At 40.1% G+C, this 15,677-nt stretch overlaps 1 protein-coding gene across 4 annotated transcripts in view; it reads left to right on the top strand.

Moving 5' to 3' along the window:
* Positions 1-15,677, top strand: part of DLC1 (DLC1 Rho GTPase activating protein) — a 256,678-nt gene that overhangs the window by 147,504 nt on the left and 93,497 nt on the right. The window contains exon 1 of one of the 4 annotated variants that reach the window (XM_068680393.1): positions 9,540-9,858. The exons of the other annotated variants lie outside the window; for them this stretch is intronic. Coding sequence (XP_068536494.1) covers positions 9,744-9,858 — 115 coding nt within the window. The 5' untranslated portion in view covers positions 9,540-9,743. Of the gene's footprint in view, positions 1-9,539; positions 9,859-15,677 lie in introns of those variants that run through there. 4 annotated transcript variants of the gene reach the window in all.

The following is a 15,677-nucleotide window of genomic DNA, read 5'->3' as shown; positions in this document are numbered from 1 at the left end:
ATAACATAATTGTAGCCAATACCCTGACAAAAGAATCTGAAGTAGAAAAGACCCCGAACGTGTAGTCTTCTCTTCAGAGCAAAGAGGACAATTGTTTAAAGTGTTTTCAATCCACCAGGACAGTACAAACAAAGAAAAGGATTTGGTAGCAGAAATTTGCTTGTCAAATGGAGGCATGCAAGTAAAACTATAGTAGATGGCAGATACACCTGTCCTCTCCTCCCCTTGCCTCCCTCTCCCTCTTCCTGCCTCTGCTTCACAAAGCTGCATATACCAAGCCCAGCACAACTCTCTCATGCCTGATTACATATGAAGGACCATCTTCCACCCTGCTGTGAGATGAAGCAATGGGGTTGGTAAAAACCCAGGGTTCTCTCATTCATACCACCTGCTGCAGGGCTGGCAGCAACCCAGGGCTGTGCTTGCAGAGAGTTCCCAGGCTGCATGTACCCCAGGTGAGAAAAACATTTCATAGTCTGTTGGCAGCTAACTCCAATGCTGCTGAACTGCTGTGAAACAGTTTTGTAGAGACTTGTCAATGGCTATGCCAAATGGACTTTCAGAAAGATGAAAAAAGACTCTCTCTACAAATGCTTGTACCAAAACATAATCAAGCACTTAAGCTGGCCTGAATTTTTCAATGTTGGGAAGCTAACGTATTCTTTCATTCTTTTTCCTCTAAACACTGGAATTAAAATGAACACATAAATGAAGCATCTCAAAGATGTTATGCCACAGACAGCTCCAGGACAAACAAAGCATGGCAGATAACAGAATCTGAAATCAGGAGTCTGAGGAAGTGAGACGGTGTCAAAAACAAATCCGCAATCTACCTATACAAATAAATATTTGCACTAAAATATGGAGCAAGGAAAAACTACCATTCACAAACTGCTCAGCAGTGCTTCAGTTAGTGAAATCTCAGAACCTACTGGGAGTCCATACGTTGTAAAGCTTTGATTCAGGTTGGATCCTACTTCCTTATGCAAATGGCATCACTTCTCATGAAGATCTCTGATTTTCTCCCATTTTTTCTGTCAGTGAAGTCACAAATGTTCAGTCAGGGTTAAATCCTGCTTGTCTTCATGTGACAAACAAACCTTCTGCAGAGACTGCATTTCAGAGGCTGCCACAGTGGCAGCAGCAGGGATGAGAAGGGAGGAGGACAGCTCAGTCTCTACATCGCTTAATAAAACACACATTACACAGAGCGGTACTAATGAAGCAGACTTACATGAGTGCCCTAAACCTCACTAAATCTTGGGAATGAGCCTTTTCCATCTTATCCGTCAAGCACTATGACTTTTTCTTTGGTTTAAAGTTTCTAGTTACTCTTTGATCTCTCTGTTCATGTTGATCTCTGTCTGCAGTCTGAATTATCTCCCTGCTCACCCTCTGGTTGAGATGAGTCTGGCTCACATAACACTCCTCGTGCTCCCAGTCTTGTCGCTGCTATGCACACAGGCACCAGCCAGCCACTGTTACATTATTTTAAACTCACGGAACCATGTTTTACAGAAAAATGGCTTTATTCACCATCACTGTTTGTGCTAGTTATTGCAGACGAGCTCAAAGATTTTATTGCTATTATATATATTTTTAGATTGTGCCATTTTGTGTAAGGGTTGTCTAAACAGGAAGACATTAAACCCAAGGAACTCACCACTTTAGAATGACAGGATAGACCCGAACAGGAGAGAACATAAGACAAGGAAGGAAAGCTGCTAATTGCGAAAGAAGCTCATACAGACTGATTATAACAGGGAGTAACAACAAGTGTTTGTTTCAGAAGTGCTGGGCTGCTTGGGTTCTTTTTCCCTTCCTTTCTCCTTTTTCCCTTTCCCTTTTCCCTTTCTCTTTGTGGAGCATGCAATTTGCTATTATTGCAGCTTTGTATATAGCTACATTTCCACCCCCACTGGAAAAAAAGGACTAACTTAGACCATGTATCTCGATCTATGAAATTGTATTCATCCTGCCCTAATCCCACAGATAGGACACCTCAAACTGTACTGTATTACGCAGCTGACAAAAAGATACTTCAGTATGGCCCATTTCCATGACAGGCCACTGTGATAGAGGAAGAAGCAACACTACGTGACACTATTTTGCTTTGGTAAAGTATAGCAGATGGCTAATAGTGAAAACCTGTCTTAGCTCACAGCCTATCGCTGTCAGCTGTTCAGTATCAGCACCTCAAGTTAGGTAAATTGAGGTGTTTGGACACCCCTGTAGGTTAATGCTTCCATAAACTTCACCAGTAAGGTGCCTCACATATGGCTAAACAGAATGAAGCTTTAACACTTCCTTTCTGATCTGAATTTTAAACTGTGGCACCAGTGTTCACTAAATGTCCTCATTAATATGCAGTATTTCAAAAAGAAGTTGACAGCAGGGACAAGGCTGGATTTTCTGATAATGTAAGGATAGTTTAATTACATTAAAAAAGCAGGTTAATATGGACCAATGTACTGAAACTGGAAGTACATCTTCTTGCATGTTATTCAGTTTTTTCATATTATTTTACATTTATGGCTGTGATTAGAAATGTTTTCTATTTTCCTACATTGGATTATTTATCATTTGTGGAGCACACTGTGATAGTGAGACAGCAGTCCAGAAACAGCCAGATAAGCTCATGCTTTAAAGCTCAAAAAACTCTAAGTAAGCTATGGGACTGTTTGTAAAGCAGGGCCATAATCACATCATGAGGTTTGTTAAATATTGTTCATTTGGGATCATGTTTAATTTGAAAGTCATAAAAGTATAATAGAAAGCCTAAGCTACTTTACTGGGTTTAGTAAAGTAGCTTACCACCAGCAAGTACTTATCAAACAACAAAAGGCAACAAAGGTAAATATTTCAACAAGATCTTCTCAGTGTTTCACCAAAATAAGTCTAGTTGTTTAGACACTGAGAAGTCCATGAAAGCAACGTGCTCCCACCTGTGGAGGCAGCTCAGGGAACTTTCTCTCTCAGTTGCATGGTTTATTATCTCTTCCCCAGATTGCATCCATTTGGCTCCTAGGCTGTTTAGAGGTTAACTATAGGGTGTTGACATGCAGCACAGGACACTTTTCTGAGAATTAAGTTTTTTGTGTGACATGCAGTAATATGGGGCTGGGTTGTGCACTCCCATTGTCAGCACCTTTGCAACAACCACCACTCAAACATTTATTATCTCAGGTGCAGCTCCAGCCTGCCGTGTCCAGGAGGGGAGTGAAGGGAGCAACATGGAACAGAGCAGCCAGCAATAGGAACCAGAGGTCAGATGATGGAGAATGATGTAGTCAGGGCAGGGATGGGGATGAAAATGTACAAAGCGTGATGGAGCAGGATTTTGAAGGCAGAAGAGAAAAACAACAGCAAGAAATAACTTGTAAGGGAGCAGGAAGCTTAAAAAGGATAAAAAGAAATGGAGAGGCTGAAAAGAGAACACCATGCTCAAATCAGCAGAAAAATCCAGTGTGGGGGGTGACCTTTTCTACAATTTCTTCCTTCAGCAAATAAGCTTCCTTTTTCCTTTCTTTTATCTATATCATGCAGTGACTCTTGATGCAAGAAGGAATCCTAATGTTCTCCCTCAGTACCATATAAGTAGGAGGTTGAAACGTGGGAGGGGAGAATATAGTTCGTCACTAGGATCCCTACACTTCTATCCTTCCTCCCAGATCTCAAGGCCTGGGCTTCCATAACATGCTAATTTTCACTCCTACTGCAAGAAATGTGAAAATAATGTCCTTCTGACATTTTTATTCTCAATTTGGAGGAGAAAAAAAAAAAAAAGATCACAAAAGTTCAAAACTTTCCATGTCTTTTTTTTCATTAAAATTTCTGTTTAGAGATACCACAACATTGCATACCCACCCCGCTCCTGCCCATAATGGGAGGGAGGAATTGATGATGACAAGAGTGGCTGCCACTGCTGGGTCAAGTCCTTCCACCTGCAGCCTGCTCCCAGGACTGCTTCCTAAAAAGGTCTGGAGGAAAGCTGAGCACCAGCAAGCAGTCCATGGGACAGATAAGCTGCCAAGCTGTTCCACCCTTATTAAAAGGTACCTATATGCTAAATGAAATTTCTAACTATTTTTTGCCTTATCTGACTGAAGAACAGAGATCTTTTCTAAAACCAAATCAAATTGAACAAAGATATGGCTTTGTCATATAGAGCATTTTGTTGAGGTTTGTCAAGCTTCTAGTGAAAGAAACTTTTCCGTTTCAAGAAAGTACATTTTATTTGCATGTCTTTCCATAGGAATTTCTCTAAATCTTTTCAGTCTGCTCTGATTGGTAGCTGCTGCTTTTCTAAAGATCGGATACATATCAGATCTCTCAGATACTGCATATGTTGCAGTGCCAGATTTTCTTTTGGAAAGCAACATATGTAAAAGCCCAATTCAAAGGGCTCCTTTCCCAGTCTGGTCTCCTAGATAGCATTTGGACACATCTGCTGAGAGATGAAACAATGACACGTGCTATGTGCCCAGCAGACGTTTTTTATTAGACCTAAAATTTGGATTATGAATTATTCTTTTGTTTTGTGGTACTTTTGGAGAGTTATGGCATTGCCTTTCTGGTTCTGTAACATGGGGAAAGGTGGTTTCATGCATCAGATCAGGGAAGCTGCATAGACCACCCAAGGAAGATGGTCTGAATTTGCCATATCAATTGTTGCAGCCCACACTGAAGTCACAGAAAAGCTTGAACTGGCAGCACATTTTAAAAAATGACGTGTTTCTGACTGGCTGTGCATATTTTGGATGCATACAGCCTTCCAGACTCAAGAGGCCAGAATCACATAGATGAACCAGAGATAAACATAAGAATTTGCCCATTCGTAAACACTCAGAAGGGAAGTTGATGCATTTTGAGCAAGCCTGAAGAGAGCAAGGCTTGCATAACTGTTTACTTCCTAGAAGCTGAACGTTGCCAGAACTCAAAAATGAGATCACCATTCCTGACCATCCCAGTACCTGATGCATTTGTGTCTGCTCTTTGCCCTGAGGAGAAAAAAAAGGATGTTGAGTATTATCTTTGCAGGCTGAAGTAAGGACAGAACCACTGAAGGAGCAGAAAACACACATGTTCAGCAAGCTGAGATCCTCCAGCTTGAACTGTTGAGGAGTGGTAAAGTTAGAAGGCATTACCTTCTGCCCTCAGATGGTTTACAAACTATGCGTTTAAGAATGACGAGCAGCACTTTACAAGTATATCCAGCCTCAAGAGGAAGATTAGAGAAGCACAACATTGCCTTTATTAAAAAGGCATTTCCAAAAAAAAATTCTGAAAAGTAGTAGACATCAAGTGACTACAGCCCAAAGGCAGGCTGGCAGGGTGAGAACAGAGACAGTGGCCTGGGAGAAGCAGTCATGGGGCCGTTCCTGGCTGGAGGGCTGGGCAGGCAGGTAGGGAGCTGGCCCGTATAAATATTTGCCTCTGGAATTCCACAGAAGCTGTTCCCGGGCATGCATGCTGCTCTGCACGTGTGTGCCACAGCCTCTTTCCTCAGGGCGTGCTGTAGCCTTTCTTCCAAATGCTGGCTACTGCATTCCTCTCCTGTCAGCAGCAGACCCGTCTCCTTCAGATTCCCTTCACATTATATTTAGTCCAGAACGCATGTTGTTGGCCCATCCAGTTTACCTTTTGACCATAATTATTTATTCATTTTCTTGATCTTATTTCATCTTTTTGTCTCATTAAGCAGGAAAAATAAAATAATTTTGGTGGATAGCTGGAGTACTAACTGCACTATGGCTGTGATCGCCATGAGTGCTATTTAGGAAAAAAAAATAGAAAAAGAAAGAAAGAGAAGTGTCTGCTGCTGGTTTTCCTTAAGTTTCCAGGCACAGTGAAGCAAAGATACAGAGCTGCATCATACATTTTATGTAGATGTTGACTGGGAGGTTCGGACCTTGCTTTTTTTTTTGATGCATTTTGCTGTATTACCTGTGTACAGATAATTAAATTGTGGATGTAACATACAGCAGGGTGCATAGGCCATTTCCTAACTAAAGCAGTGTATTTGTTTTCCAGATCTTCTCCAGTACCTTTTTGAATACGGCAGCCAAATGTTTTGCTATTTCCTTTAAAAACTTTTTCTTTGCCACTCTGTAAATCTCACCATTAAAACCTTTTTTTCTTTCATGTAATTCCCAGTGATCCAATTTAACTTCTTGGTTTAGCAGCTTTTCCCATAAATTAATCTAAAACATTCATGCTGACCTACACCAGAGATTCAGTAGCTGAGGTCTGTATGCAGGTACTTGGCACCAGCAGCATCCTCTCTCAGTTCAGACTGTGAGCATGAGTTTGCTGGAGTAACAGAGTAAGCTTTCCCACCCAAACAACCTGAAGTTCATGGCAGGCATGTGATTCAGGCAGATACCTCTCCCCAGACAGCTACATTTGTGAGGGGAGAGAGAATATGTCTGAGCTGAAAAGGAGCATCTCTACACTGGCAATTATTTGGGTAGGGCCTGGCTTTGTGTAGTTCCAATGGTGTTTCTCCAAAGACAGAGCCACGTTTGGGAATGTGGTGTGTAGGGGCTTGCCCGAGATGCAGCATAGGGCTCTAGGTAGGAGTGGAAAGGAGCCATCAGATAATGGCACAGCAGCAGTGGCAGCTCATCAGCTTTCCTCTATGTGCATGATTGTTTCCCAGCGCAGAGCTAAGAGTCCCCACTATCGCTGCCCTGCTGCCACCAACTGCTGGTTTCCCAGCACATTTGGTTTTGTGGATGTGGTTCAGCATCTTTTGAATATCGAGAGGTCCAGACCAGAACCGAGTGCCTTGATCCTCTAGGAATGATCCTTAAATAATGTAGCAATAGAGGTTGAGACACAGCTCTGCTTTGATGCCTCCTTCTAACACAATTTAAAAGTCACTTTGTGCTTTCACATTGCACAGAGAACTCTTAGCTCATTTTACGGCCACAGTGAATGTCATGCATCTCAAATTTCCTTCTTTGGTTGTATAAATTTTCTTTTAACTATTTTCCCTGCTACATCCCCCAGTCTACCCTTTTCTAAAATGAATACGCTTTTATTTCCTATCCATATTTCTAGCCTGTCTACACCTAATTCTTTTCCTGTACATGGCTCATTAAGAATTTTCTGACACGGAATTAAATTCTTTACACAATCTTGCTTAGATTATCCATTTACATGTCAAGTAACATCAGACAAGCAGACTCCCTTAACCATCTTCCTCCGATTTGTTACAGTTTATCTTTACTCCTCCTTTGCCCTTTGTGGGGTCATTCTGACATTCTCCTGTCCATTTAATTGAACTGGTTGCACAGCTTTAAATATTTTGAGCTATGACATGCCTACATGCGTAAGAGAACCCACAAAAGCACTCAAAGAATTAAACCCTGATCAGCAATATCCATTGCTCTTCTGTTGGTTTAGCTGCTGAAATGAATACCAGTGGATGCATTGTTATTGACATTTTAGCCTGGACCAGGAGCATGTCTTTGACAAGAATCTCCCTTTCATATCTCTTATGCTTTAGTTCATATCTCTAAGAAGTCTTGAAGCTTGGGAATTCAGACTTTCAGATGAAGTTAGGTCAGAATACACTTGCTGGTAATGCACTACAGACCTCCTAGTGAGGATTCGCTCAGCCCACGACACCAAGGTAGGCCTAGTTCAAAGTAACCCACCCAAGATGTTTCAGAACTGTGGTAACATCTCTTTTGCTATGTAATGCACTCTTTGTAGACACATAGCTGGTTATGTAGACATAGCCACTGATAACTAAAAACCTGCTGAGACTGCCTTCTCCCTCATTGCCTTCTGTTGTCCTCTGGCAGTGGTGTTCAGTTGAAATACAGAGGTACACATATTGACTGTAAGATGTAGATAGTGCTCCTTCTCCTCCAGCTTACTGTAACCTCATTTAAAAATGAACCAGTGGTCTTCTGAGCTAGTCACTAACAGAAGCAATGACAGATGTCAGCTGAACAGGGGGTATGTGTTTCCTAAGTTTCCAGCTAGACAGACTACGCTGTGGTCGTAATGTCTGCATTTGCCAATGTATGCATTGTCACTCGATCTACAAGTAAGTTTTGCCAAAATTGAAAGAAAAAAATAAATAAAAAAGTATTTAAGGAGTGTGTAATCATGTTGACTTTCTCTAGAGAGTTGGCTGCTGTTTTCTCCATCCGGCCTCCAAAAGTAGGAGGGGTATAATGGGGAAAGCAATTGCAAACTTTAGAGATCCCTTGCTGCTGTTGGTTTTCTTCAAAGATGTACACAGGACATTAGTGTTTGCAGATGCTCTGTAAAGATAAAAGACAAAGGCCGAGATGGGAATAAGTTATGATCTGCATTAAGTAGATGGTGAGCCAATTCTTCCCTCAGTTACACTATTGCAAATCCTGTAAATTTCTTTGCATTGTTGGAGTGAGATCATGATTTGTCTTAGAGGAAATTAGGACTAGGGAAAATAAAGGGAACTTAGAAGGCAATGGAAAAGTTGCAACAAACGAGAAAATGTAAAATAAATTATCTAGTTTAGAATTAAAAAAAAAAAAAAAAAAGTTTTGTTCTTAAGAGTGAATTGAAAGGGAGTGGAAATCCACAGGCTGGAACTTGTTATTCTGAACTTTGATCTCTGTGTGCCAACCTTGTGAAAACTTAATCAATCAATTTAATGATAACATAATCCTTCACAAGAAAGTAATGGTATCTGACTTGAAACTGCAGTTGCTGCTTAAAAAAAAAAAAAAAAAAAAAAAAAAAAAAAAAAAAACTCCACCTTGAATTAACCTGAGGACAACTTTATTCTTCAGTAGTCCTTGCTTTCCTGATGTCAAATGGGATTAGTTTTCTAAGGGTGGGATCTCTCACCTCTTCAAACATTAGGAGAGGCATCTCATACATACTAAGAAGGAAAAGAAAAGTTTCAGCTACCCCTTTATTCCTTTCTTCCTCTCTCAGGGAAGTCACAGGACACAGTAGTCTATTAAAAAGGGCAAAATAAGCAAGGGCAAATGGCTTCTTTTACTGTGACTATCCATCTGAGTTACCTAATGAACTTTTTACACATGGGATCTTATCTTTAACAGAGATGGGAATGCCTAGTTCTCCCTTCCTTTTTTCTCCTTTCCTCTTTTCTTCCCAATTTTGTATTTCTATCACTTTGTTACTGTATTGGCATAAAGTAGTACATACAAGGAACTCAGAATCAGGCCCAATTCTGTGCCACAGATAGAGTGATATGCAGGAAAAATGGGGTAAAAAAATAAAATACTCAAACCACAGATATTTAAAATGACTGTAGATTTTTTTCTATTTCTTACCTTTTTCTTGTCAAAACATGAAAGATTACCTGAAATATCAGTTAAGCAGGGGAATATTATCCTAATAAATGAGCATGCAAGTATGTGCCCAGTAAGTTATTTGATTAAACAGGAAGCTAGAATCCTATAGATATCCACAAATAAAGCCCCAAATCTAAATGACTGTATCGTTAGCTCATTTGTAAACTGTTCCAGATGTAAGATTTTGGCAGCTTTCCAGTAGGCTGGCTGCAGTCTGAGCTTTCCTGCATCCGCAGTGAGAACTGCAATGCCTGACTCTTCAAGGAAAAGCTCCACGGGGCTGACGACAAATTATATGAAGTAACAACCTGCCTGCCTGGTGGAGAGCTATTCAGACAGATCCCTGGGCAAAGGATGCCCTTTTTCCTGGGGCCGAGCTGCAGCCATTTGCCTCTGGATGTGTGATCGATCTGCATTATGAATCAGCCAGCGAAAGCCCCTCTGAGAAGATCATTCAGTGATCACATCAGGGACTCCACTGCCAGAGCCTTGGATGTTATCTGGAAAAACACACGAGACAGACGGCTGGCAGGTGAGGGGGGCATATTAAATAAGCATGCTTTAAGGCTCGCAAGGGACCGGAATCAATAATGGTAATTAGTATCTTTTGCATAATGTGTCGGTGTCGCCACTGAGCGTTTCTTCAGTGTTTTGCTTCTGTGTCACATTACTTATGTGCTACGCCTACGGCGGGATGTGCAGGCTGCTCTAAGGAGACGAGATAAACATCAGCTAAAAGAAAAGAAGCAGACAATTTTGGTCTGCTCTTGTGGTGCAAACTCCTCAGCCCTGAAGCGTGCTGAAGTGTTTTATTTTGCTGCTAGGTCAGAGCCGGTGCTGTGATGTGCTTCGGCGCGCTGCGTTCAGGCGTTTTGTAGCCAAGGCGTGTGTCAGTCGGGATATCTGGGCTGCGTGCTGAGCCGCTGCTGGTATTTCCTCTGGCAAGGGCTCCAGCACCACGAGCTCCAAGTGAGTGTCAGGTATGCCAGAGCTGGGCTTCTGAGATGTAAATTAAGCACCAACTATATGGTCACAGTTTGCATTTTTATTTTGACTTGCTAGGACTCAAAAACCTGAGGCAACCCATAACTGAGGGCTGGAGGAGAAGATAATTTAACTCATTTGATTTTCCTCCTCTTCTGTTGTCTGTCTGCTAGCCTGAATGTTTCTCATTCACCCTTCTGGGGCTGTTACTTTTATTATGGCATTTAGAGGCTTGAGAAAAAGGCAGCAGAACTGCACAGTGGGTGTGACATGCCGGAGGTTTGTTTGTATACTTACAGTGGGGGCGGTTTGTCCCGCAGGAGGGAAGGAGGGAGGAGAAATGTGAGCCACGATAAGATCGAGGATGGGATGACCAAGAGGCAGACGTTAGGGCTCACTAATGTAAACTGAACTTTTACATCATTCTCCTGCACTTTATGTTTTGGAGGAATAGGAGCAGCTAAGTACGTCACAGATGCTTGTGATGGTGCGCTGATCCCAAAGCTGATTACATCAGGTAATTAGGCAAGGAGTGACCATGGCCTGTAAAGAGAAACAGGGGCAGAAATATGCTTTGAATTAGTGCACCTTGTAAAAACTTTGTTCTGTGCAGTGTGTTAGTGGCTGGATGCTTTCTGCACCTGGTCCCACAGATGGTAAGGGACAGTGAGTTTCCTGGAGAGAAGACCTCAGCTTCACTGCTCTTCCAGTAATGCCTCATGGACGGGTGTCAGAGGAGATGGGAACACCACTGATTTACTTCAGTGCTCAGAAGTTAGTCACCAACATGCCAGTGTTGTGAATGTGCTGGGCATTAACCTCTTCCACGACAAACCAAACTGGGCATGTTGTCTGATTCTTGGCTCAGAGGCATGTTAGAGTTAGAAAATTAGGTCCTGCTGCTTGGGGCATTCTTGAAACTCCAGTGGAAGGTGCACCAAGTGGAAAGAAAGTCTGAATAAAAAGGCATGGATGTTGCACAAATCTATAAAAGGGAAGCTGGTGGGGCCAAGTGAGCTGTTGTTTAATCTGCATGTTGCCTGGTCAGCTGGACACTTGTTTACCCTGGCATGTGCTTCCATTCCACCTGCTTAAGATGTTTATATGACTGCTTTGAAGTGAGCTTTTTTAATTTATAGTTGCGTTCAGGATGGCATTTACATCAACAGATTCCAAGTACCTCTGGCCTGTGTCCACAGAAGTCAGCTACTACTACCACTGTCTTCGTAAAATTGTTTCCCTCTTGTCAGTTCACATGGGAAAGCATAAACTGATGTGTACTTTATACCTTTTGTATGTGACCTACATATGGAAATATGTAGGTTTTATCAGGATACGAAAAGACCTTGATAAATGTATATATAGTTAACCTTGAATATTTGGGGGATAGACAACTGCTAATTATATTTCTTGAGACTCTGTCACATTCCTAGAAATGAGGAGTGAACACAAACCCTTTAGCCTCTTTAACTGTGCTGATAAGGGGCGGCATGTTTTTATTCTACTTGGCAGATGGTTATGAGCCGTCACAGTTTTTATCAAAACAAGGTTTAGATGTTAGAGGACCCTTAGAGTAGTGACAGTTTCATTTTCCAGGCTCTGCTGGTGATGTAGGGTTGTCAGGCCACTAGTATATTTGGGCAGAAAATCATCAGGCTGAACACCCAATACGCAGTACAGTAGGCAACGGGAGTGGAGGTAGTGGGGTGTATTCCTGGAAGTACTTCATAAATAACAGAGAGTGAGGAAGAGAAAGAAAACAGCAACAAACTGTGTTGCTGATCTGTTTGCTCCCTGGGATATCAGCAGTTTAAACTGCTGACTACCAAAAAATGGCAAAGAAGGGTCATGACACTGAAATAAGAAATCCACTTAGATCAGCAATTTGTGTTATCAGGACACACCTTTTAAAAAAATAACTTGATATGAGCAAAAGAAAAAAAGAAAATGGGAAATATGCATTCTTTGTGGAATATTCAAGAAAAAGTAATCCAAAAAATGTGTGGCCTTTAAAAAAGCCGCTAGCCTGTGCACAGGAATAGCAAATCATGCAATATAATCTGATATCATCGTCAAACAGGCAGTACTATCTAGTCCTATAAATACCCTGGGAAAATATAATGGAATATTTTCTGGTACATCTTTTCCATTATATAATGTAATCTGAACAACAAAAATGAAAGAGCATTATTCTCACACAAAAAGTATGCAAGAGGCTATTAACATTGCATAGACCCAAAAGATTTTAGTGAAAAAAAAAACTTATTTTCAAGCTGATGTGGTAAAGGGATGCAAATGAACAAAATGATCTTTTCAGGTCGCCACTGCACGCTGTCCCACCATGGCCATGACGGAGTAATGCAGAGCAGCACCTTCACATCACATTTGAAGCTAATACCAGGGCTGAGATCCTGTCTGTGCCTCTCCTCGTGGGGCCTAATGACCTCTGCTTCAGCAAGCCTGGGCCAAGCACACTTGTATAATGTGATAAGGCACTGTAGTAGAGTGACAAAATACCTTTCCCAAGAAGCAGATGAGTTGCAACTCACTGTGGTCGCTTCACGGTCAGGCTTTTGATGGCAGCTCATGATTTTCCACTCGGTGTCTTTTCTTCGCAGTTTACACAAAGAAAATCTAGACACATGTTTATAGTCATGTCTGGTGATCTTAAAATGTGGAAAATGAATCACTAAATAAATCACTAAACACAATGGAAGCATTTTCAATTGCAGGGACATCAAATATGCCCAGTAGAGATGGGATATAATTTGGGGCAACGGAATGAGCAGCAAAGAATAAGAGGACAGAATGAGACTCAAGTTGCCAGGTTCTCTAAATGGGTGATACAAAAATCATAACTTTTCATGTTACTACATTCATGAGAAATAGAAATGTGTCCTTGAGAATTCCAAATGCAGTTTGTTCCCCATACTGATGTCAGACCACATCCTCAGCAGGGAAGGGAAGTGCACTCTGGTTCATTTAGCAGACAGACCTCCCAGGAGGGACCAGGACTGTATGTGCAAGAAGGACTGCAACAGAGGGTGAACTTTCCCAGTGCTGGTTTGCAGGACTCTCAGCTCTGAATCATTCATATCCTCAGAACATCATAGTGAGATTTCTCCTAGTGCCTTCACTGTTGTCTGAATTATCTGCTTAATAGACTGTTGGTGACCCAATGTAGCATTTTTCTGCACAGTATAAGACATGTATGTCCACCATATGACATCATCCATGTGTTTTTTTTTTTTCCATTTTCACTAGCATTTTTTAACAGTCATGGTCAGACACTGAGTACAACTGACTACTCAATGTACCTTTTTTCTTGATGATGAGAAAGCTAAATTGTACTCTGAAACATCTGATATTACCGATAAAAAATAATGTAAAGTCTAGGATTTTGTGAATTATTGCTAGCTTTGCTGTGTTGGCTTAGTCAGTTAAAGTCCTGAAAAAAAAAATCACTTATTTGATATTTTAAAAAGTAAACATTCAACTTTTCTATTCAAAATTATATTAGCATTTACTTAGCTACTTACCTTTTATGATATTTATGTCATTCTTTTCTTAAACTTCTCTAAAAGCTCGCAATATGTCATTCACCACAGAATTAATTTTCTTTTATATCTTTTCATTCACTAGAAAATTTTCATTTTAGATTAAATTGAAGACAAAGCAGGCTCTTGCCGTTCTTGTTTTTAATTGTTTTGTTTTGTGTTCAATGCAGAATAAATGAAAAATCAGTCATTTGCAAAGATCTGTTACAGACCACTTCTCATTATGCCTACTTTAACACAATTTGAATCATCTGGAAGGATTTTATATGACCTCACAAGTTCTTCCTAAAGTTATAGACATAGAAAGAAATCTGGGACTGCAGAGAAAGTAATTCCATTAAATTATTCTCCATTTAGATTCCTTTCAGAAGACTATCAGTTAACTTTCATCTAGGTTTTATGCTTTTAATAAAGGCTGGCTTAATTTGAATCTACTTATGAAGATCTTGCTTGCAGGTTCCTTTGAGTAAACCTTTTATTTATAATTTTTAATAACTGGTTATCATTACATAGTTTTTCTTCCTACTTGCCATATTATCTGAGGCAGACTATCGACTCTTGCTGATGGAGAATTTGTTCTCCATTTGAAGGATTCCTGTGCTTCCATTACTTGCTGCTTTCATTTATACATTTCCCTTAGCTATGATATCTTAGAACACGCCTTTTTGTAGATTGCAAAATCTGTGAGTATAGAATTTCCTCATTCTTAAAGCTATTCCTTATACTTCCATATATATATATGTATACAAATAGGCATAGATATAAATGTACAGGCATGTATAGGAAGTAAAGGAAGTCGATAAGGGAATTGTCATTCTTGGGAAACTATTAAAATTTCAGGTTAAGGTAAAGTTTTTCTGCATTACATTTCATGTATCTATAAAATTTATACTTGTGCATAAGACAAATTACTGCCTGTCTTCTAAGATTGCTTTACAGTGTGTGTAGGTGAAATAAAAATTTAGAAAATGGTATCTTGTAGAACCTGAGACCACCAGATATATAGCCTTAGACATGTACTTTGGCTATATAAACATTTTTTGTAAAAGACTGACACCTGGTCTGGAGAAAGCTTCCTATAGGTCTGATATTTCATTTGGGCTATTATAAAAATATTAAAAATAGCCACTCACTATAAGGTAGACAGTGGTCAAATATTGATTTGATATGTACTTGTAAATAGACTGTAATTTACAGAAAGTAAACAGGAAAACAGTATGCAGGAGTTGCCTGATAACAGAAGCAGCCATTTGTATAATAAAGCAGAGGTAGCATATTCAGTGCAAAACACAGTAATAACTTATTTTGATTGAATGGTTAAATACTTTTTATCATGTTAAAGTTTCCTGCCTTTGACAGCCCTCAAAAGCTTTGTTGTTATCCATGGAATTACTAAACAAGCTTGTAGTAAAGGCAATTCTTGGAGAAAACACCTATTTCATTGATGCGATTCATGATTCTTTACATTTTTAAAATTCAAACAAAAAATATGATATGAAATAATACATTTCATATATAGCATACTTTTGTCTATTGTTTGACAATTTTGCTACATTAAATTTCAATAAGATATATGAAAATATAGTATTATATGCCTCTTTTAGCACTGGCGTTTTATTGTGGGATGACTGGCGTTTATTTAAAGCAAGGTCTTTCAAGTGGAAATCCTCATTCAAAATGGCATTCAGAATTAAATGCATTGTCAAGTTGTTATTCCATGCTCTATTTTTTAATTCCTTACTCTCCATATAAATTTGTAGAGAAGTGTTAGAAAGTTCATAGCTGCTTGTAGCATGATTCTGGTGTTGCC

The sequence above is a fragment of the Anas acuta genome, chromosome 4 (assembly GCF_963932015.1).
Source record: "Anas acuta chromosome 4, bAnaAcu1.1, whole genome shotgun sequence".
NCBI classification, from domain to species: Eukaryota; Metazoa; Chordata; class Aves; order Anseriformes; family Anatidae; genus Anas; species Anas acuta.
The sequence above is the reverse complement of the archived record's forward strand: the minus strand, read 5'-3'. Positions and strand labels throughout refer to the sequence as shown.